Source organism: Tetrahymena thermophila, assembly GCF_000189635.1.
Source record: "Tetrahymena thermophila SB210 genomic scaffold scf_8254697, whole genome shotgun sequence".
NCBI classification, from domain to species: Eukaryota; Ciliophora; class Oligohymenophorea; order Hymenostomatida; family Tetrahymenidae; genus Tetrahymena; species Tetrahymena thermophila.
Window position 1 is genome coordinate 1232200 of NW_002476463.1, and position 23058 is coordinate 1255257.

The window sequence follows — 23058 nt, forward strand, 5'->3', positions numbered from 1 at the left end:
CACAAAATAATGAGTATAATTTTATTCGTATTTGCTATTTTATAAAATAATTAATTATTTTTACATTTATATATATATATATTATTTCTTTTTATATTTCTTACTTCTTTTTATATTTTTATATATTTCTTATTTCTTTTTATTATAAAATTAATTAAAATACTTAAAAATATGAAATATGAAGAAACAATGAAAAAATACAATAGTTTTTAAATTAACTTAAAAACAATTTAAATTTCAAAAAATAAAACTTTAGTTAAATATAACTAAACTAATTTTACATAAGTTGTATTTTTTCTAAAAGAGTTTGTAAAATAATAGTATTTAATATATAAACAGCAATAAATAAAATACAAAATAGCTTTAAAAATTAAGATTAGCTTATAAATTATTAAACTAATAAAGGGCTAATAGTATTTAATTTCTTCAGAAATGTTCATAAATCATAGGATACAGATAATTTTTAACATGCTCTCTAGAGTTGTAAATATATTAGAGTAGTTTTTCTTCTGTACTAAAAAATGTAATTACTGGCTTTTAGTTGTAGAAAATATTTCTAAAATCAGTATGCTCTTACTATGATAAATCCTAATTTAAAATTAAAATCAATAGTTCTACTTGTAAGTTGATTAAAATAGCACAAAGTTCGTCAAATAATTATTAATTTTTGATTTAAAGTTACTAGTCAGTAATAAAAATAAGATATGTGTAAAATTCTTTAACTCTTTATTATTATTATTAATCATTTTTTTCATTATATTTCTTTTCAGAAATATAATAAGATATTTTTTCATCAGTATTAAGTATAAACTACTTTATGGCTGCTTAAATACCTTAATGAAATAAAAACTCACCAGAAATAAGACATGGATTTTAACTGATTTATATTTAATTTGATTGACTTTATAATAGAGGACTTTATTCATAAATGATAGAAGTATTAACTTATGATTACATCATTTTTTACTTTTATTCATAATTTTGATTATCTTATTTCTAAGGATTTTGATTAATTGCATTGTTTTATTATTAATTTAATTAATTTATTTAAGACAATTAATCTGTTTTTTGATATTCTTTCTATTAATTTTTATTGGATACAACTTAACAATAGGTCTATTGGTTACTTTAAATAAATTTATTGACTTACTCCTAATTATTATTATTATTATTTAAGGTTTAACAATAATTTTCTTCATTCAGAAGTTTATTTTTGGTAAATCTTTTCTTTAAAATTGTAGGAGACTAAATACTATCCATAACTTCAATAATATTATTGTTTTCATAACTCTTTAGCATACTATTCCCTTAACTAATATTATCAATGTATTATGAATTTAATCCAGAAAAACTTTCTCCTAAATTATTTGGTTTTGCAAACTTAGAAACTTGAAAATTTTGGCTGTCTAACATGTAATTCTATTATGACTTAAATTTGTTTTTGTTAACAATATTATCACTTGAATCAAAATTATTAAATTCATTTTTATTATTTGAATTTAGTTAGCTAAATTTTGGGCTTGAATCTACAAATTTATTTTCTGAGACGAAATTATGAGAAATTATTTCTTCCAAACTTCCTACTTTAATAAATTCTTCCTAATTTTCAGTATTGTGATTTTTTAAATTATTTCTTTATGGACTAAAAGTGTATTTCCTTATTAAAGAGTGTGGATTCAGGAGTGAATCATCTTGATTAAACTAAGTTAACTATAAGTTTAATTATTGATTTTAATTATTTGTAATATGTTATATATTAGCTTTAAGTCTTAGCTGAAGCTTTTGTGCAAATTAAGGTTTTTTATTTTATTAGGCTATATTATCACTTAATTTTATTTCTTCAAATTAATTGTTAAAGGAATCTTTTAAATTTTTTTATTCATTTTAAATTGGTCTACTAAATGAAGATCGATTTTATTCTTATTTTTATATTTTCTTACAGTTTTATAAGAAAGCATTTTAACTTTGTTAAAGTTATTGAATTTCATTCTAATTTTATTTATATATTCCATATTTCTCTAAACTTTTAAAGTCTTTATTAAGTAACTTTTCGAAGAATATTTTGATGAAAATATTTTCAAATATTTCTAAATTAGAATTTAAAGTTTTTAAATTAATAAATTGCACTAGCTGCTAGTAGTTATGATCTTCAAAACAATAGTTTAGCAAACCGATTTGATCTCTTTCTTTAAATAAAATATCTTTGATTAAATCACTTTAAACAGTATAAGATCTAAATAGAGAATAATTGCTAAAGCAAGCTTAAATAGTGCATACTTTAAAATAACTATCAGTGAAAATTTGATATTTATTAGCTATTTCTTAAAGCTCTGGATTATTAATATTTTATTATTTGAATAGTTTACATAGCATATTAAATGCCTGTCTTTTAAGATGAGGTGAGTAAAGTACACATTTTTCTAGCATATTTGTTAAAATAGTCCCTGCATTTTTGTAATTTTTTAAAGTAATTTGATGTTAAGCTTATTCAAGAGCATAGTACTAAAAGAAAATATCTGAGCTGAATTCATAGCGGCATAGCTTGTATTAATCAATTACTTTTTTTACTTAAAAGTAGCATTTTTGATTTGATAAACTTTCAATTCGAGTGCTTTTTCTTTGTTTAATTTTATAGTTTTGTTTCTTAATTGATTGCTTACTTTGACTTACAGTTTTAGCTTTGGAATGATCAATGCAACTCGAAGCAGATAATTGCTATTGATTCGATTATGTTAGCTTATTAAATAAGTCCTTTATGGCATATTTTAAATGTGTATTTTTATAATTTTTATAACTGTCAGGTAAATATTTTTGAAGTTACTATCTATTTTTATCATTATTCTAAATTGGGGATTCTAAAAAACTAAAAATGTTATTTTAATACTCATATGTACAAAAATATTTCTAAAAATTATTATCCTTCTGCTCTTTAGATTTATCATCTTCATTTTTTAGCTCATTCTTTTTAAATTTTATCAGGTAAAAGTTGACAAATTAATCTAAGATTTGAATAGAATCTGACAGAGAGTTATTCAACTTATTTGTTAGAAGTTATAAATAACACTCATACATGAATCTCTTATTTGAATCTGGTAAATATAACTTGCTTATACTTATTAATTCATGAACTTGTTCAATTAATACTTCTTAATAATATCTCTCTTTGCTTTGTACAGCAAGTGAATTAAGTGCTTTTATTTAATTGAGTTTTCTATTGTACAAATTCCAAAAATGGTCATTTTTTTCTAAATATTGATAATTATTATCTTTTTATTCTTAATAATTTAGGTGCCTTTCAAACTTATACTGGTATAGAGCTTATTCTTGATCACCATTCTGTTTATATATATTTGCAAAATCTTTGATGTTTTTTACTATCTGAACTCCATTTATATCATGATCATAAAATCCTAACTCATATTTTGCAAACACAACTGATTTCTAGAAATTTTCTATTGATTCTTAATATCTACCACATTTATAGTGAATAACACCTATGTTATTATAGCAAACTCCTAGCGCACGGTTATTTCTAAATTTATCAAAGTGTTAAATTTGAATATTCAAGTTGATAAGAGACATGCTTTCATTATCTTTGTACAGGTTTTATGTAGTAAAAGCCAGCACCTTAAAAAGATTTTGAAAACTGTTAAATAATTGCTAGGTATCACTTGAAAAACATTGATCCTTTTAACTTTATTCCTACAACTGTGAATCATAGTTATTCAAATCTTCGTAAATCCACATATCTTTGTTTATGTCTTCTATGGTCGGTAAATACTAAACCAAATTATCTTTAACTTACTTTTTTTAATCATTGTCTTGAGAAATCATTTAATTTAAAATCTTTGTTAAATGAATAACAGGATTTAAAAATGAAGTCCCAAACTACAAAGAGTATTTTCCATGTATTATTAAAACTAGCATAGCTATTCCTAAACTGATATAAGAAAATAATATATTGTAATATAATATTTATTGCTAAATGCTATTTGAATATTATTCCATTTTTTCTTTTGAAAGAATGTCTAAAAATAGAAAAGCATTTTTAACCTAAAACTTCGGAGCTGGATTAACTTTTCTTTAATACTCATATTTTGGCAATTTATCAATAAATGTGACTATATTTTTAATCACCAAACACTCAGACCCATTTCTGTTGTATTCGAATAGATATTGATTTGAAAAAGTAAATCCAAATAAATCTGCAAAGCTTGCATTTTTTATGATAAAGTCATTATTTTATGTAATATTGTTTAGAAAGTATTCTGCTTAATTTTAATCTTATAAGTATTATGTTTCTATGTCTTTTATAGTCACAATTTGAGTTCTTTTTAAATTTTATTCAGAATTATAAACCACAGTGAGGTAAGAAGGATTCAAAACAAATTGTAGCTTTGAATTTTTACCAAAATTTTCGAAATATTTTGGAATTAAAGTGAGATCTAATGTCAAACAAAGAACAGAATATTTAGTATATTATGAATTAGGATCATCTGACTCATATTTTAGTCTTCTTTTACAAAAAGGTTGTAATATAAGAGGAGTCACATCTGTAAAAAATACAGAAGGGTTAAAAACCATCGTTGAATAATTTTCCATAGTTGGGTTGTAATAATATCTGCATCTAACTTCCATGAGATACTATCCAATGTAAGGACAACCTTTAGGGGGAACATACCCTTTGTAAGTTACATTAACACTCACAGTGTAGAGTAATCCGTCGTAATCAAATCCTTAAAAAAAGTCTTTGAATTTTATCCATCTTCCATTTTCGTTTTTATTAACTAGCTAAATAGATTTCCATATTGATTCAATGAGTATTGCTTCATCTAACTTTTTTAACTATATTTAATCTAATTCTGTTAAGAAAGATTAACTAACTAAATGCCTTTTTTAAATTAAATAAACTGATAAAAAACAACTGATAAGTAAAGAAAATAGTAAAAATTAGAGGAAAGCATTATTTAAAAAAAATAATTTTACCAAGTAGAAGTCAAAATAGAGTTTTTTTTAAACATTTATAACACAATCGGGTTTTCATTTTAATAGTAAGTCCTATCTAAATTGTGAATAGCTGGTATGTACTTACTATTTTTTATTACTTTGCCCTGTATAACATTCCCGAAAAATACATTTACTAAGTTCATCTGCCAATCAATTTTTTGAGTTTAAGAGCTTAGCTGATATACTATTGCAGAATTTAGAAGCTTGGAACTTGTGATCTAATCTTAGAATAAATTACTTGAGAAGTCTTTAACTATTTAGAAGCAGACATTTTAAAAGTAAATTAATATTAAATAAGTAGAGACTACTAATATAAGAGTTGGAAAGAGAGTAATTACTAATATAACTAATTGTGTTTTATGATTCTACAAAAATTTGCTTATAAAGTTTAGACCTTAACCAAATTCTTCGTTTTGGTTTTTAGGATACTTATATTTCATATATGATTGATTTCTATTACTCTCTGTTGATGTTAATTATTAAATTGTTTGTTTTTCTACTAACCAAATATAAATCAAAAGTGTAAAATTTTTTCCTTCTTATGAAAATTTTATAATTAATTTATCTGTTATTTCACATTTATTTATGATATTTATCACCAGTTTATTTCCAAATTAACCTAATATAAATTAAGTTTTGTATAATAAATATTTATAATTAGTTTTACATTAAGGCAAAGGATTATTTGTATAAAAAATTGCTTTCATTTTTTTTTTTTTGAAAAATATCATTTTAATTTTTGTAAAAATTGTTAATAAAAAAAATAATTATGTAATTTTTACTTATCCTTTTTAAAAAACACTTATTTTAATTCTTATTAAATATTTTTCATATTATCAAATTATTTTTTAGATTTTAGAAAGATAAAAATGATATTTTTTATTTAAAAGGTATTATAAATATTTTAATAACAAGATTATAATTTAGACAATATCAATAAAGAAAGAAATAAATTCCAGGTACATTTTAAAGAATAGGTATTTTTTAAGATAAATTTTCTTTTTTATTTAATTTAATGGTAATAATAAAATTTCTATTTTTTTCAATCAAAAAATTATTGATAAGTATAATTTTTAAATTAATAAGTTTTGTCAATTATTTATTATTTTTCATAATTAAATTTGAGAGATTAAAATTGATTAATATAAAATAAAATTATATCATAAAAAGTTCAATTAATTTTTTGTTGTTGCATTATTTAAACGCATTTTAGCATTCTATTATTAATTTTGTTTTGCTAATATTTTATAATTTATTTTAAGTATTATATCTTTTTATTTAACTATTATTGCCAATTTTTATAATTAAGAGTAAAAATTAATATCAAATTTTTAAAAAGTGATGAGATAAATTAAAAAAATTAAATTAAATTTTGTTCGTTTTTAATAGGTTAATGTTGAACTTTATTTATAAAATAAGTAGACAATATAAAAAGATAAAGTAAATAAAACAAGTAAAATATTTATTTGATGCAAATAAATACTTTTTAAAATTAGTGAAAGTTAATTTATTTATTTATTTTTTAATTAATTACATTATACTTAGTTAATATAGATAAATAAGAATATACTATCAAGAGTACGAACTGTCTAATATGTTAATATTATTAATATCTTCTAAAATATTGCATAATTATTTATTTTAACTTTAATCAAAATTACATTCCTAATATTCCTGCTCAATGAATATGTTTTCGTTTATAAATCCTTTAGAGTTATTGTTAATAAACTCATTTTTGAGAAGGTTTTATTCCACTTTTTGATGTGCATTTTCGTAGCATGGTAGTTAATTTATTTATTACTGTTGAAGTTATTATTTTTAGTAAATTTCTTCAACCTAGTTTCCATTTTTATTATTTTGCACAGCTTCTTCGTTAGTTTAAGTTGGGATTTTCTTAATTTCATTTAAATTTAACTTTAATTTCTTTTGAATACCATCCTCTATTTTAGATCTCCCACTGTTTGCATTAGACTAATACTTAAGTTAATCAATTTGATTAAGAAGGGAATTTTCTAAGCTTTAAGGTTTTCCATAATAATTAAAACTACTTTCATCAGAATCATTTATAACTATTTTATATAATTTACGTTAGCAAAATGTTAAATTAAAAGATTTGAAAATCATTCTTTTTATTCTTAAATATAACAAAATTAAAAAAATATTTACTTGACTCGTCTGCATATCCAAAGAACTATGAATTGTTTCTTTAGTCGATGATTCCATTTTTTAAATTTTCAATATACCTTGATCTTACAAGATTGTTTACTTAGCCCTAATCATTTTCTTCCTATTCATCATCTTCTTCATCATCATCATTGTTATTATTCAAATTTTGCTATTTGTGTGAGTGTATTTAATTAACAACGTCTCTTTCATATATTTCATCAATGTCAACTCCATTTTTTTTTATTGCAAGAAGAAGTTTGATCATGCTTGATTCCTTGTCTTTGTATGCAGTTAATTTTTTTTCTTGTTCAACTACATACTCTCTCAGTATTTAGTTTTCATTGTAGACTTCTTCAATTTCTTCTTTTGTTACTTGGAAATTATTTTATTAGTTTTATTTTTATTTTTCTGTTGAATCATTTTCTTTTAATATTGTCTGAGTTTGTTTTTCTTAAAAGCGGCTAATTTCTATTTATTTTTCATTTGGGCTATTAAACTGCTTTAATGATTATACCTTATACTATTAAGTTTCTTCTTAATTGGTTTTTGCAATAAACTCGACCTAATTTGTAGGAGACTATCCACTGCTAAGTAACTTTTGATTTTGATTAAAATTAATATTATTATTGTAGTTGTCAGAAGGAATATTGATGTTATTATTTGTTTTTGATTGATTAGAGTTTGTCACGTTTGTAGAATTGCTAAGCAACTGCTAATTCTCATTTTAAAGAATGTTAACTTTATTTATTAATTACTTTTTTTCATTGTTAATAGTTTCTACATTCTTTTTTAGCTGCTAAGTTTTTGCTGCAAATATTTTTAAATTCTTTATTTTAGAATTCATGTCATGCATAAGTGAATCTAAACAAATCTTTAACTTCTAAAGGCTTGATTAGAAATAGATATCTGACGAGCTCAGCTAAGAAAAGACTTCCATAATTTCTGAATAGCTGTTTTAATCAATTCTTTGTTTTAAAATCTAATCGAATTTCGATGAAATTTTTGCATTTTCTAAATTTAAGTTCTGCTCAGAGCTCTTTGAGTGTTGCTAATCTTTTTCTGAAATTTTATCCTTTGTATAACTATTTACGGCAGTTGTATCATCACAACTGACATGATTTTATTAATGCTAACTCTGCTTATCATTTTAATTTTTGGCTGAACTATGCTACTCTATTAACTGCTATTTCAACAGTTAAAAATTTACTTAGCTTTAATAAATTTATTTATTTTATTTAATTAAGAGATCAGTTCCTCCTCCACCTACTCCGCTTTGAATTGAAAGTTAAGGAATTTTTTTAGGCTCTTCTTAATTTTTATTTTAGTTCAAACTATTTTAAGCAATTTTCTAATGATTTGGGTTTGCAGTAGAAACTGATATGCAACTTTAGCTTTTATGAGATTTCTTTTGTTAAGTCTTTTTAGCTTACAATTACTGCTATTGAACAGCAGGCTTTGTGTTATTATTCTTGCCTTAATTTGTTATTTTAGACAAAAAGTTTTTACTTTTTTCTGAACTCCTATGAGAAGATTTCTCAATATCTCTACTTACTTCATTATTTTAACAATTATTAGTGATTTTTTAATTAAAACTCAAATTTCCTGGTGTTTTGCTAACCTTGATTTATAAATAGTTTTAATTATCTGCATTTTAAACGGATTAATTCTAATGATTATGAGGAGTGCAGAAATTTGCTTCTCCCTTTTCACCAGAGTTTAACTATTTCAGTTACTTTGCACCATTTGAATTAATTTAATTTGTTGAAAGAAGATGGAAATTAGATGTTGTTTAAGGACTAATTCCTTTAAATAGCTTTTTGACATCAACTATATTATAAGATCCTTTGGAGCAATCAATATACATATTTTCTTTGCTGTATTTTGGTGAGCTTGAGCTCATAGACGCTACTTTCCTATGTTTTTATGTATTGCTTAACTATTAGGTAGGTGATTTAATTCCAGATAAATTGGTGTTATTAAAAAAATTTGGTTAGCTTTACCCTTACTACTAACTTCCTGTAATATTACTTTAATTAACACTATTGGAGTTATGAATTTCATTCTACTAGTTGTTTACAAGCTAGTGAATTTGCTTAATAAATTAGTTCTAAGAATGTTGAGGCTATTATTACTAGTAAGGTTGATGTGTATCATGATTCATCAATTAGTGATATTGTTATATAGTGAAACTCAATGTTTTTGAAAGTTGATTTGCAGAATTTGATTGGACTTAATTTGAATTATTGTTCAAATTCGTTTATTGTAACCCAAACATATTTTTACTGTTAAAATTATTTATGCTGTTGCTGAGAAAAGCTGTGCGCTATTATGGCTAAGATGCTTGAGAAGGTTAAATGCTGTTTTTGTTGGATCCTAAAATTTGCTAGTTGAAATTGTAATTATTATTATTATTATTACTGCTGCTATTATTCCCTTAGTAGTGATTAACAGTTGTGGAATTATTTGATGGAAGAGAAGATTTCGAATAAGAAGCATTAGAAGTTAAACCTGATTAGTGTACATTTCTTGGATGCCCTTTCGCTGAGTTAGAATTTTTATCTCTTTTTTTAAGTTTTTCAAAAATAAGAGTTGCTGCTAAATTTAAATTATCTAAATCAGATTATTTATGATGCTAACTATTTTTAGAATATCCTTCTAGTGCAGAATTATTTCGTTGTACACCTGAATTGATTACTTGGTGTTGTATAAAATTCGAGTCTGCATTACCATCTTAATGATCAGTATCTTCATGAAGCTATTCCTCTACTTCTTCGTTTTTGTTCTTTAAAAAGTTATTTTCATTTTCTATATCAATTTTATTTTAAAGTTTTTTTCCATTTTGCATTTATTACTATATCAATTTTTAAGACGACTGTGCTGAAATCTATGAAGCAGAATAAGAACAGGCAGAGTCCTTCTTCTGATTTTAAGAAAGATCTTGAATTTATTTATTCTAGCTTTAGAATAAGTTAATTTTATTACTGCTAGAATATTAAGGTGTTATAGAAAGAACCTTTTTAAATGTTTGATTTGAATTTTAAAATGAGCTATTCTAACAATTATTGATTGGCGTGTTGCCATGTGTAGTAGAGCCAACGTTATTTGAAAAGATGTTTCCTGTGGCTCCTTAATTGCATATCAAACCTAAATTGCTTAAGCTGTTTCCACCTATTAATATAGCATTTAATTCTGTTTAAATTTATAGCTTGCTATTTAAATTATTCCTTATTTTATCTAAATTTTGCATATGAGCTGATTTGTTTATACTTTAAAGTAATTTATTATGAGATTTTCTATTTATTTGAGAATTTACTATTCCAACTGATTTGTATATTGCTTGCTACCTAGCTTCTCTTTTGCATGCTTGTTTAGTCTTTGCTATTTATATTTGATTCCATTTCAACTATATTTATATTTAAAGTTCTCTATTAAATTTTGTTAGCATTTTTACAATCTTCAAATTTGCTAGTCTTAAGTCATTATTTTTTTTGTTTGATTGATTCTTTCTTTATTTGTTATCCATTCTACTTCAAACAACCAAACAACTTCTTTAAAGGTTATTCAAGTCACTTAATTAATTATCCTCTCAAATCATTTATTTTTAAAAATATCATTTTAAAATTATATATCAAAAAATAAATAAATAATTACCTTAAAACAATCTCAAACAGTAAGTTTAAATTTGTATTTTTTAATCATAAAAATATTTGCTAAACTTTTAACTATTTAAAAGGATTAGTTATGATGAACTAATTATTAAGCTTTTCAAAAAAAATATAAAAAATGAAACTTTTATATGAAAAAAACTAATTTTTGTTGATATTATTTGCAAATAATTTAGTTCTCTTTATACAATTAACATTTTAGCGATAAATAGTTCATTTATAATATGTTTAAGCGGTATTAATGTTAAAATAGTATGCTGAAGACAAATAAATGCTTATACAAATAATAAGTTTAATAATTTATTTTTAATTTGCTAAATAGAATAATGCTATTTAAAATTAGTAAAAACCAATAAATAAATTAATTAGATTGATTCATCTAACCAGATTTTTTTCTTAAATCTTTCAGATCTCAAAAAATCAAATAAAACACTTAAGAAACTATTTTTGGAAAAAATATTTAATCATAAACTGATTTTTTATTCTTTTTTAGATTTAAAATATTTCTAAGTTTATTTGTAATTTTTTTATTTTCATCAATAAGATTTTAATTTTACTTTCCTTCCATATAAAATTAACAAATCAACTATTTATAAATGAATTTCAAATTATAATAAAACAGAAGTTGTTCTTTCATAATTATAAAAATTTAGGAACAAAAAGATGCTTTTTAAAGTTTACCTTTTAAATTTGAGTTAAAATACTTATATTTGGAAAACAAATAAACATTTTATTTATTTTGAGATAGTATTTTTTACTGCTTGAATGAAAAAATAAAAATTTTTTTTTCTATAGTCGATTTAAAAATCGTTTTTTATATTTAAAATAAAGTAATTTCAAAATTTAATGCAAATATTTTCATTTTTTCACATTTTAACATTTAAAAATGTTTTATTTTTTTATTTATTCTTAAATTTCTTTCAACAAAAAATTTTTTTAAAAATATTTTTTTAGTTGACTGAATCCAATGAAATTTTGCAAAGATTATTTAAATTATAACTAATTTAAAAAGGATTTATATCATTTCATTCTAAGATCTAACAATTAATTTGTAGATATGATTATATGTATAAAGATTATTTGAAATTTAAAAAGCATAAAAAACAAACAAAAAATAATAATAAATAAATAAATAATTATTTAATAAAATAAGTATCTTTTTTCATTATTGTCCAAACAAAATATATTTTAATTAAAAGACAAATTATAAAAGTAATGTTCTCTCAAACAACTCCTTTTAGAAGAAATTTCGAAAGCCCCGCTAGAGATATCTACAGTAATATTTATATTTAATTCTAGCAAATATATTATTTTAAAAATAACTTTAATTTGATTATTTTTATTATGATTATCTTAAAAGCATCGCCTAATCTATCTAAAATAGCTTAATTAAATGAAAGAGTTAAAACTATCCAAACCAATTTTGAGGAATCTAGAGCTGTATTTCATTTAGATATTTATTGATAAGCTGCCTATTTATTTATATTTTAGCAGCCATTGCACAATTTATCACAATTAAAATGGATTCTATAAAATAGGCCAAAAGAGAAGTATTTTAAAACAAGATGAGATATGTAGATGATAGAATAAATAAAGTTGAATAATAAAATGATTAAAAGTTTAGAGTAAATAATTTTATTTAGAATACTCTTTATCTAATTAATTTTGAAAATTAATTTAGTTGCTTGCTGAATAGTTGAATAAGATATAAGAAGAAGCTAACTAAGAAACATTGGCTAAAGAAGTAATAAAAATTATTTAAAGAATTTTGAGAATAAAAAAATAAATAAAGTATTTAGTTGACTAAATACTTTGAAATAGGCTTATAAAATTGAATAATTCTTTGTAAGAAGCTGTAAATGTATTTTAAATTATTTATATTATAAATTAGATTCATTCTGAAAAAAGATTAAAGGAAATTAAGTTGCTGGACAAAAATTTTTCAATCAACATTAGCAAAGAGCATTAAGAAAAAAAAGAAAATGAAACTAAAATGTTGAGATAAATTGATGAAAAGATATAAGAAATGAAGATTGAGCTTTTCCGTGACAGAAAGAAAAGAGAAGATTACGAAGTTTATAAGACCAGCGAAATAGAAAATAGAGTTAACGATCTTAGAGAACAATTTGAATAAGAAAAAAAAATTAGGTAAAAAGCTGTTAAAGCATTAATTAATTAATTAATTATTAGTATTGATTGTATTTATTAAATAAATAAATAAAACCAAAATAAAATTTATTAATTGCAAATAGATTAAATGCAACTCATTCATTATTTAAATTCATCAACATAAGTTGATGAAATTATGAAATGCAATTCATATATTAATCTGTACTATGGTTTTATATAAAAAAAAGAGATGAAGTATCAGAAAATCTTATTAAAACTTTTGGAGAAGAGATTTTAAAATTTTAGGATCTTCTTAGATAAGAAAAGAAAATCAGAGAAGAATAACACAACAATATGCTTAAAGTTTTAGAAGACTTGAATGATTCTTTAACTTCAGAAGTTACTGTAAGAAAAAATATTTTGTATTTTTTGCTAAAATTAATGAATTTCAATAAATAAATAGTAAGAAAAACACATTAGAGAAAAGTCAGAAGAAATGTTGCTTAAGTTATTAGAAGATACTTGTTAAAAGATTGAATCATCTCTTTTGAATTGAGATAAACGTTAACCAGTATTTATAAAATAGCAATCAATTTTGAAACTCTATTAATATAATTAAAATAAATGATACTTTTTTAAATTTCAAATTTACTTTTTAGCAGAGTAAATTATAAATAATCAGCTTAATTAATAACTAACTCACCTTCTTTCTTTATTTGTTTGTTTTATATGTTAAATTTTGTGAAATCTATTTCATTAAGATTATATTTTATTTACTATTTTAAAATAATTGCTTAAAAATTTCACTATAAATAAAAAAATACTGATTGATGTTGATAATATTTTTAACTACTCCGTTTTACTTTAATTATTTATTTATTTACTGTTCAAGAAATAAAAAAATCTTTTTAGAAAGAATTAATTTTTAATTTCTCCTTAAATTTAATTAAAAATTGAATGGTAGTAGAGAAACAAAGGAAAGAGAGTTATTATGGGAAATTGTTGCGGTTAATAATAGATCAATAATGGAGAAGTTCCTTCAAATTTAATATTCAAAGACAATTAGTATTTAGCAATGGCTCCTGCACTAGAGGAAGGAGAGGAAGTCAAAGAAGATTATTAAGATGTTGAAGAATAAAATGAAGAAGATAAAATTTTAATGTAGAATAACATTTAAATGATTTAAGAATAAGGCTTTGCTGATAATACAAATATAGAATAATTATAATAAAATCCTATTGTTTTTTAACAATTAGAAGCTAATAATTTAAGTAAAAATGAAGATGTAGTAGATGTTTCCTCTAATATGATATAGAATTTAAGTTATACTTCAGCAGCTGCTGCACCTTCTGACTCATCAGCTATCAAAAGAAAGTCCACTTTCAAACCAACTTATGTTGAAACAGATCCTAAAGTAATTGAAGAGCAAAGAAAAAGGAAGGAAAATGAAGAAAAAAATAGGATTGTAGAATACTACGCAAATTTAAATAAAGAATACGAGATTACAAAAATCTAAGCTCTTTATAGAAGCCACAGATCAAGATAAGAAGCAAAAGAAATAAAAGAAAATAAAAAAGTGTATCTAACAGAAAAAGAAAAAGCTTATTCGCCAAATTCAAAATCTGCATAGCCTTACTAGCAGTAGAAAGTTGTTTTGAATTCAATTTTACAAAAATTAGTTGATACCTATGGAAGATTTAATCCTTATAATCCTGAAATCAAAAAGAATCAAAGAGTGAAAAAGATTATATGTGACCTTGATAAAGTTAAACTTAATATTCCATATGTATTTTCGAATTCTAAAGGTATTTATACTGGAGAATGGAAGAAAGGACTTCGACATGGATATGGTACATTTGTCACAGAAAATTAGATTTATGAGGGATATTGGGAAGAAAACTACGCAAGTGGTTATGGAAGAACTATTTTTATAAATGGAGACATGTATAGGCATTTTTATAATTAAACAAATAATTAGAATATATTTATTTTTATTACAAAATAAATAAAAAGGTACTAAGGAGACTATTTTAAAGATTAAGCTTAAGGTTAAGGAATTTATATTACTAAAGATAAAAGTAAATATGAGGGATAATTTTCTAATAACAAACCTCATGGGTACGGTAAAGAAAGCTGGTATGATGGATCTAAGTTTGTAGGTACTTTTGTTATGGGCAAGAAATAAGGTGAAGGAAAATTTTATTTTAGAGATGGAAGTGTTTATCATGGAAATTTTGAAAATAATATGTTCAATGGAAAAGGGAAATATATATGGCCTGATGGTAGAGAATATGAAGGGTTATGGAAAGATAATAAAATGCATGGAGAAGGTGTTTATACATGGCCAGACGGAAGATAATATACAGGACCATATATTGATGGTAAAAGAGATGGATCAGGATATTTTAAATGGCCAAAAGGAGAGTCATATTAGGGCTAATGGAGGTTTGGTTTACAGCATGGAGTAGGATATTACACTGATGATAAAAAAATAACAAAAAAAGGATATTGGAAATTTGGAAAGTTTTAAGGATTTGTATGAAATTAAAATAAATAAATAAATATATTTGTGGAATTTAAATTAATTTTTATATTCGTTTTTTAATTTAAAAAAAAATAACTATTTTAAAGAAAAGCTTGATTATTTTATAAAATAATATCTTTTGTAAAGAAAGGCAAATAAACAAATAAATAAATAAATAATCTCTCAATAAAATTACATTTTTAAAATTGTTGATAAATAGATTTTATTCAAAAAATTAAAAAATAACTTTTGTTTCCTTTTTCAATATTTTCCTGAGTTAACTAACTGAGTATATTGCTTGCTTATAAATGTTTTATTTTTCATTTATGAATAGTGATCTAATTAATAATCTAATAATAATAAAAAATAAATAAAATTAATACTGATTAACTGAATTTGTTAAATCTATAAAAAACAAAAATATATTTACAGTTTAATTTACTTTTATATTGTTTATGAAAAAGTAAAATTTGGTAATTTAATAAAACTGTCAGGAAATTCATTCATTATTGAGATCTAAGAATAAAAATTTTTTATCTCAAAAATTTTTTTTTCAAAATATTAAAAAAACAATTACTCATATTTTAATTTTATTATATATTTTTTCTGTAATGGATTGCTTTTAAAATTTGATAATTTTAATATTAAAATATATGTTTTTACTAAAAGCTGCTTATTTTTTAACTTTAGATAATTAAAAGTTAATTTATTTATTATCTTATTTTTTATTTTGAATAAGAAATCTAATATTTACTCTTAGTTTTCTAAAGAAAAAACATCAATCCATTCAAAATACAAATAAAGTACTTAATTTTTAAAAAATAAATTTTGAAAAATAGTTTGAAAGCAAATAGAAAAGGAAAATTATGATTAGGATAAGTAAAAAATAAAGCAATAAAAATTAAATTAATACTAGAATTCTTTCAAAGTTATTTTAAATAATTAAATTAAATGTTTTGTAATAGTAATTAAATTATTCTATTAAAAAATATAAGCCTTTCAAAAGAATATTTAGCATCAAAAATAAATGTAAATAGAAAATGTTTTTATTAAAGTATATATTATAAAACTTTAAAAAAATGTTTAAAATTTATAAAATATAACTAATGTTTTGTTGGAATAAGATCACTAAAAATATATTAACAAAAACAAATTCATGAGAGAAAGAGTGTGTGTTAATCGTAAATAATCAATAAATGATTCCTTTTTTTGAATCTCATTTATTACAATTTTTTCATTAGTTCTAAATCAAGTTTTGATTACCCTTATCTTCTATTTTAGATTTTGATGCTTAATTTTCAGAAAAATTAACTATTTAGTTGTTTTAATCATTATTTTAAGTACTATAAGATTGGTTTTAGAAATTTTATTAAGTAATAAAATTATTCAGTTATTGGAGTTGTTCTTATATCTCTTGTTTTTCAGCAACAATGTATAAATATACTAGTCTTTATGACCAAAAATCTGTTTATTTTCAGCAAGAATCTGTTCAATAAACTAGTCTTTTTGTGCAATAATATGTTTTTTTTCAATAAGAAGCTTACTTTATCAGTTAAAAATCTTTAATAGTCTTTTGTTTTCAGCTTTAAAGTAATCCACTTTATCATTTCTTTCTAAAATAAGAAAACCATTTTCTTTTAATGATATTCAAGATGTTGTATTATTAACTTAATCAAAAATAAATATAAATAAATGATGTTTTAATTGAAATACAATTTTTCCAAATTAATAATTACATGGGATTTTTTAGAAAACTTGAAAAAAATTTTTTTAATTTAGACAAATAAAACTAATGTTTGTTTGAAATAAGATCAATAAAAATACGTACATATAAAAACATATGCATACATAAGCATAAGAGTTTTGATTTTAAAAGCAATCAATAAATCAAGCTTAGTTTTTTGAATGTCAATAGTTACAATATTTTCATTAGTCCTAAATCGAGCTTTGATACCCCTATCTTCATTTTTAAGATAATGATGCTTAATTTTCAGAAAAATTAGCAATTAAGTTGCCCTAATCATTTTAAGCACCATAAGATTGGCTTTAGGAATTTTACTAAGCAATCAAATTAAGCAGTTATTGGAGTTCTTCTTACATCTTGTTTTTTTCAGCAGTAATCTGTTCAAATTTCCATTTATTATCAGCAACTTCCTTTTTGTAAAAAGCAATCATTTCATCTTTTTGATCACAAAGCTTGTCTTTTTGATCACAAAGCTTGTCTTTTTGATCAATAATTTTATTTTTTTCAGCAATAATCTCTTCAAAATACTTGTCTTTTTGAACAATAATTTGATTTGTTTTAGCAATAATACCTTCTTATTGAAGAACAATTTGATTTTTTTCAGCAAGAAGCTTGCAGTATTCTTCAACAATCTTTAATGTTCTTTCAATTTCAGCTTTATGGTTCTTTTTTATAATATTTTTTTAATACATTTGATGTTCTTGTTTATTTTGCATTTTTGGAAAAAATATTGTTAATATTATTATTTTTATATATCAAATTAATTATGAGTAAAATTTTACTGATTAATTGTATTAAGTTAGTAAACCTCATTATTAAAGTTACATATTGGACTTAAGCTGTATCAGACTAACCACCCTATTAGCCTTAATTTCCATCATTTAGTTATTCAGAGAATGTACTAAGGTTGTTTATCAATTGACCATCCATCCATATCCATCCATGAGCAAAAATAATCCGAGAAAATTTAAAATAAGGATTTTTATTTGTTACTGATAATTTTTATTTTTGATTATAAATTATTTATTATTTACTTTTGATAGTGATTGATTAATTTTAAAGCTAAATATTTTTGAAAAAATTTTTTCAATAAATATTATTAATCAAAATTTAAAAGATACACTAAAATTAACAAAATTCTTGTGGTATCTTTTTTAGATACACTAAGTAGAAATCAGAAAGTTCAAAAAGTAATTAAATTTAATTGAATAAAAATATACAAAAGAAAACGATACAGTAAGTACATGATATAAAAAAAAAAGTGTTATCCTATCAACTTATTCCGCACCCTTAATAAAATTCTCCAAAAATTAAAAAAAAAATATTAAATAGAACACTTTTTATAATTTATATTTACATAATGTATTCAATTTATGAATTTTTTTAATTAGTTATTTCCTTTACTTACTTATTCATAAATATTTTTTTCATTTAAATTAAACCTAATAAAGGTATCAAAATATAATGTTATCCATTTCATCATATTTTAATACCTTGATTAGCAATATTTAAAAAAAAAATCTAAAATAAATTTGAACACTTATTTATTAAACATTTAACTAGTTGATGTTAGATAAGGTTACATATAATAAATAATATAATATTAATAAGAATAATAATTTTTAAATTAAATAATAGTATGAAGGTATTTATTTAAATTGACTTAATAAATTAAATTAACTTGCTATACTAATTAACTTCTTTTCTTAAATTTTTTTATCTTTTTAAGCCAAAAAACTTTAATCATTTAAATTAGTAAATTTCAAAATGGAAACTATGAAGAAATTAAAATCTTTATCTAGTGACTCAATTGCCTTAATTTTAAGATTTCTTGATCTTATGACTTGTAAATAAAGGAGCAATTATTAATAGCTTTGTGTTTTTCCTTAAAACATTTTCGAATAAGTGTATCTATAAATTATCCATGAGAAATAACACAAACCATTAATTGTTTTTATTTTTGCAGACTTAATTCTTTTAATTTTAATGAATACCTCTTTGTGCATTTATTTGTATGCTAAACTCTTATTAAGAAGTTAAAATGATTTTCTAAAGGCTAGTTTTTGTGATACTCCATTAAATTCATAATAGTGGTTGTATCAGCCATATGTCTCTATATTTTATTGAATTATTATTATACTTCTACTTCGCCATTAATTTCTTATTCACTATCTGATGAAGATGATGTAGGCATCTTTAAAAATTATTCATCAATAATGTTTGCCTGCCAATTATGCTAGTAGAAATACCTGCAATTAAAGGATATTCCATCTTTCTAATAACTAGTTTTAATGAAATCAATGAACTTATTTGAGTCAAATATATCAGAGACTTTTGTTAGCTATTCTGAAATTTATGGCTAAACAATAAATTGTATTTTTCTATTGTTTGGGTGATTCCTAAATAATTCTACGCAAGTTTATAAAGTCCTTTGCATCGGCGAATAATGTACAGCTTATATTCTCAATTTATGAAGATAAGAGCTTTATTTTTACACTATATTATTCCATAAGGATATAAAGGTGTATCTACAAAGTCTTAAGAGTTGCTAAACATTTTATCTTTAATTAATTATTTTAATTTCTTGCTATTAATAGTTTATGAATTTATGTATTTGTCTACGAAATAGTTGTAAAAAGAGTAAGCATGTCTTATAAAAATAACATTCCCATCATCGCTAGCGAACTAATCATATGGATTTAAACTAATACCCAGCTGTTACACTTCACTTTCATCAAAAACAAAATTTTTATGTAATTCCCTAATTTTTAGCTCGCTAGGAGTATTTTGGTATAATAATAATTGATTTGAAGCCAATAATTTTAAAAATGTAATAAAAATTTTTTTACCATCGTTATTAATTTTCAAAAAGATAAATTTGTTATATTTTTAAAGATAAAATGTTTTTGATATTTCAAATAGTTTATAATTTCTGAGGATTAAATTTTGAATATAAAATTTTGAAAATTACCACATTTTTTGGTTTTTAAATATTAGGATAACTAACTCTTTTGAAAAGATGGCTTAAAAATAAAATTATTGAAGTAAATTAGATTGATTGATGGTATTGATCTGGAAAGATAACAAACAATAAAAATATAAATTTTGACATAAAAAATATTTATTGAATAATTCTTTAGTATAATATAAATTAGTTTATTAAATCATTTATTTTTTACATAATATCTTGTTATTTCAGAAAATAATAATAAAATCAACAACAAGAGCCAGAAGGTTTCTTTTTGGGTTCAGTTTTACTTGGGTGTAATAGAGATTAGCCTTATTCATTTTTCTTAAATTCACTTCTGCTATTAACTTATTAGTCTACTTGTTACTTAGGTTAGGTATTTTCATTTTGTGATTCTTGCTTATTTGCTAGAGAATTGACTTTTTCATGTTGCTAATAGATTTCTTTTAATAAAATTAATAAAATAAAATTAACAAAATCAGTAAGTCAGTGATGATTAAATGTAATAAAAGAATTAATGAATTTTAAAAACAAACACATTGGAAGTATTTTTTTCGATGTAAATTTAGCTTTATTTATTTTATTCATTGATCCCTGTATTTATTTTGTATAATTTCAAATTGTTTGTGTAAAATAATTTTTGGATAGAATTTATGAGTTGAAAATTCTACTTACACTACTATTTTTAAGTGTCATATCTTATAAAAGATTTTTCAAATTTACAATAATCGATTGCTTCACACTTAAAATTAATAAAAACTTTAACTTCTTTTTTTTCGCTTAAATAATTAACTATCAGTAAATTGAAATAATTCAAATGGTCAGTCTACCTTCTATGAGAGAAGTGAAGGCTTCTTTAACATTGTCTCCTGTTTTAGCAGAGCAGAATGCAAGAGCTAGGTTTTTAGATTGAGCAAAATTTAAAGCTTCTTGATTATTTACTTGCTATTTATCAATTAAATCTTTCTTGTTTCCAACTAATAAAATAGCAATTTAGTTATCTTAATTATATTATTTAATTTCGTCAAGCCATTTATCACATTTTTTGAAAGTTTGTTAATCTGAAATATCATAAACTAAAACAGCTCCAACTGCACCACGATAAAATGCTCTAGTAATAGATCTAAACTTTTCTTATCCAGCTGTATCCCAAATTTATACTTGTACGACTTACCCATTATTCAATTTAACACTTGTTGTAGCAAATTCAGCGCCAATAGTTGTAACATAATCTTCTGTAAATTTATTTTTGGTGTACCTTTAAAGCATTTATGATTTACCTACACCAGTTTCTCCTATTAATCATGTAAATAATAATTAGTATAAATTATAAAACCATAGTTAATTTTTAAAATATCATCTATAATAAATTGTGCATTTCAATGCTAAACACTAAAATTTATTTAATTTGGAAACTATTAATACCTAACATGATAATCTTAAATAATAACTAACCAGTATCAGCCATTCTATCTATTTTAATCCAATCTAAATAATTTCCTTTCTGCTTTTATTCTATTTATAATAATAATTCTTTACGCAACTTTAATTATTAACAATTAATTATTTATGCCAAAAAAAATTTATATGATATTAGATTTCTTTGTTATTTTGAAAAAATGCAGAATTAAAATTAAAAAAAGTGTGTGTGCTCTTAATACTTAAATATAAGATAGACTTCTCATTTTAGAAAACTTGTAAAATATCTCATGTCAGGAATAATAATATCTATCTATCTATTGATCAACCTAAATGTGCTGTTCTTTAAACACCTAAATTTTCTTTATTTTCTCCGAGAATTTAACAAATCTTATAAATTTGATTCTCTATTTTTTCAAAAAATATTTAGAATTTTAATTTAAATATTTTTTAAAAGCTGTTTTCTTAAGCATTAATAAATTAAAGAGAAATTTAATTCATAGGAGAGGAAAGGGGTGTTAATAATTATACTTAACATTTAAATAAACAAATATTACTTACTATCTGTTTTAGTCATGTATGAGTGTGAAGAAAGAAATTATTTTCTTTTATAAATACTCTTAAACAAAGCATAAAATACAATAAAAACAGGCCTTTTAAAAAGTAAATTATTTAATGATAAATTTACCAAGTTTTATTTGAAAAAGTGTTTGAAATTGATATTTATTAAAATAAAAATTTTTAATTCAATCTTCGTAAATAAGTGGCTGATTGTTAGATAATGAATATATATAAAATATTTCTCTCTAAATCAAACATAAATTAAAAGTATTTTTAAAAAGCTTTTATGTTAAAATAAAAAAATAATTTTAAATTATTTTAAAATAAAAGATAATTTATTGATTTAATTCATTAATAAAACATAAAATTGTAATTTAAATCTTTAGGTTTTGTCTATTCTTAATAATTTAAATCTTTTTGGTAGAATCTCAATTACAAAATTTTTTAAGCTCAGAAATAATTTATGTATTTTTAGCATCAATGGTTAATTAATTTATCTATTTTAAATATTAAATTATTTTCTCCTATTAAATATATGGAATTAAAATAGACTTTTAAATGATTTTCTAGAAAAATTTATTACAAATAAATTAGGTTTGAATTTAATATTCTCATTTATTTATCAGAGCATTTATATTAAAAAATTTTATATTTTTGGATTTGAATAAGATTATTTCATGGACTTATCAAAAAAACAAATGAAAAAATGAAGTATAATAATTCATATTTCCTCAAATAAATTGTAATATATTATATAAATAATAAATAATTAGTTACCTTATTTTTAGTTTAAATTTCAATTTTGAATTTAAGAAAATTTATTGTGAAATTTATCAAATTGCTCTCTTAAAATATTTTGGTATACAAATGAATTAATAGTAATTAAGGAGAACTT

General features: G+C 21.9%; 7 protein-coding genes across 7 annotated transcripts; 3 read left to right on the forward strand and 4 right to left on the reverse strand. All coding sequences in view use genetic code 6, as the record gives it.

The window, feature by feature from the left end:
• Window positions 1–956: 956 nt before the first annotated feature.
• Window positions 957–5447, reverse strand: TTHERM_00354580 (tetratricopeptide repeat protein; the record flags this gene model as incomplete). The annotated part of the gene is made up of 3 exons (XM_001010357.3): window positions 957–1080; window positions 1151–4891; window positions 4987–5447. 3 exons carry the CDS (start codon window positions 5445–5447, stop codon window positions 957–959), a joined length of 4326 nt encoding a protein of 1441 aa, XP_001010357.3.
• A 1132-nt stretch (window positions 5448–6579) lies between these two features.
• TTHERM_00354590 (hypothetical protein) lies at window positions 6580–10444 on the reverse strand (the record flags this gene model as incomplete). Its single annotated transcript, XM_001010358.2, has 2 exons — window positions 7174–10444; window positions 6580–7076 (listed from the first exon to the last, which is right to left on the reverse strand). The coding sequence occupies exons 1-2, from the start codon at window positions 10418–10420 to the stop codon at window positions 6580–6582; spliced, it is 3744 nt and encodes a 1247-aa protein (XP_001010358.2). The 5' UTR covers window positions 10421–10444.
• Window positions 10445–11927: 1483 nt separating this feature from the next.
• TTHERM_000354599 (IQ calmodulin-binding motif protein) lies at window positions 11928–13503 on the forward strand (the record flags this gene model as incomplete). The annotated part of the gene is made up of 7 exons (XM_012796806.1): window positions 11928–12114; window positions 12199–12278; window positions 12377–12463; window positions 12520–12582; window positions 12730–12986; window positions 13196–13352; window positions 13411–13503. Exons 1-7 carry the CDS (start codon window positions 12054–12056, stop codon window positions 13501–13503), a joined length of 798 nt encoding a protein of 265 aa, XP_012652260.1. The 5' UTR covers window positions 11928–12053.
• Window positions 13504–13845: 342 nt separating this feature from the next.
• On the forward strand, window positions 13846–15489 carry TTHERM_00354600 (IQ calmodulin-binding motif protein; the record flags this gene model as incomplete). The annotated part of the gene is made up of 2 exons (XM_001010359.2): window positions 13846–14891; window positions 14961–15489. The coding sequence occupies exons 1-2, from the start codon at window positions 13939–13941 to the stop codon at window positions 15487–15489; spliced, it is 1482 nt and encodes a 493-aa protein (XP_001010359.2). The 5' UTR covers window positions 13846–13938.
• A 1944-nt stretch (window positions 15490–17433) lies between these two features.
• On the reverse strand, window positions 17434–17931 carry TTHERM_00354610 (hypothetical protein; the record flags this gene model as incomplete). Its single annotated transcript, XM_001010360.4, has 1 exon — window positions 17434–17931. The coding sequence occupies one exon, from the start codon at window positions 17929–17931 to the stop codon at window positions 17434–17436; it is 498 nt and encodes a 165-aa protein (XP_001010360.4).
• Window positions 17932–19661: 1730 nt separating this feature from the next.
• On the forward strand, window positions 19662–20021 carry TTHERM_000354629 (transmembrane protein, putative; the record flags this gene model as incomplete). The annotated part of the gene is made up of 1 exon (XM_012796807.1): window positions 19662–20021. One exon carries the CDS (start codon window positions 19662–19664, stop codon window positions 20019–20021), a length of 360 nt encoding a protein of 119 aa, XP_012652261.1.
• Window positions 20022–20429: 408 nt separating this feature from the next.
• Window positions 20430–21780, reverse strand: TTHERM_00354630 (Rab-family small GTPase; the record flags this gene model as incomplete). Its single annotated transcript, XM_001010362.3, has 3 exons — window positions 21609–21780; window positions 21014–21478; window positions 20430–20626 (listed from the first exon to the last, which is right to left on the reverse strand). The coding sequence occupies exons 1-3, from the start codon at window positions 21649–21651 to the stop codon at window positions 20430–20432; spliced, it is 705 nt and encodes a 234-aa protein (XP_001010362.1). The 5' UTR covers window positions 21652–21780.
• Between the last annotated feature and the right edge of the window lie 1278 nt (window positions 21781–23058).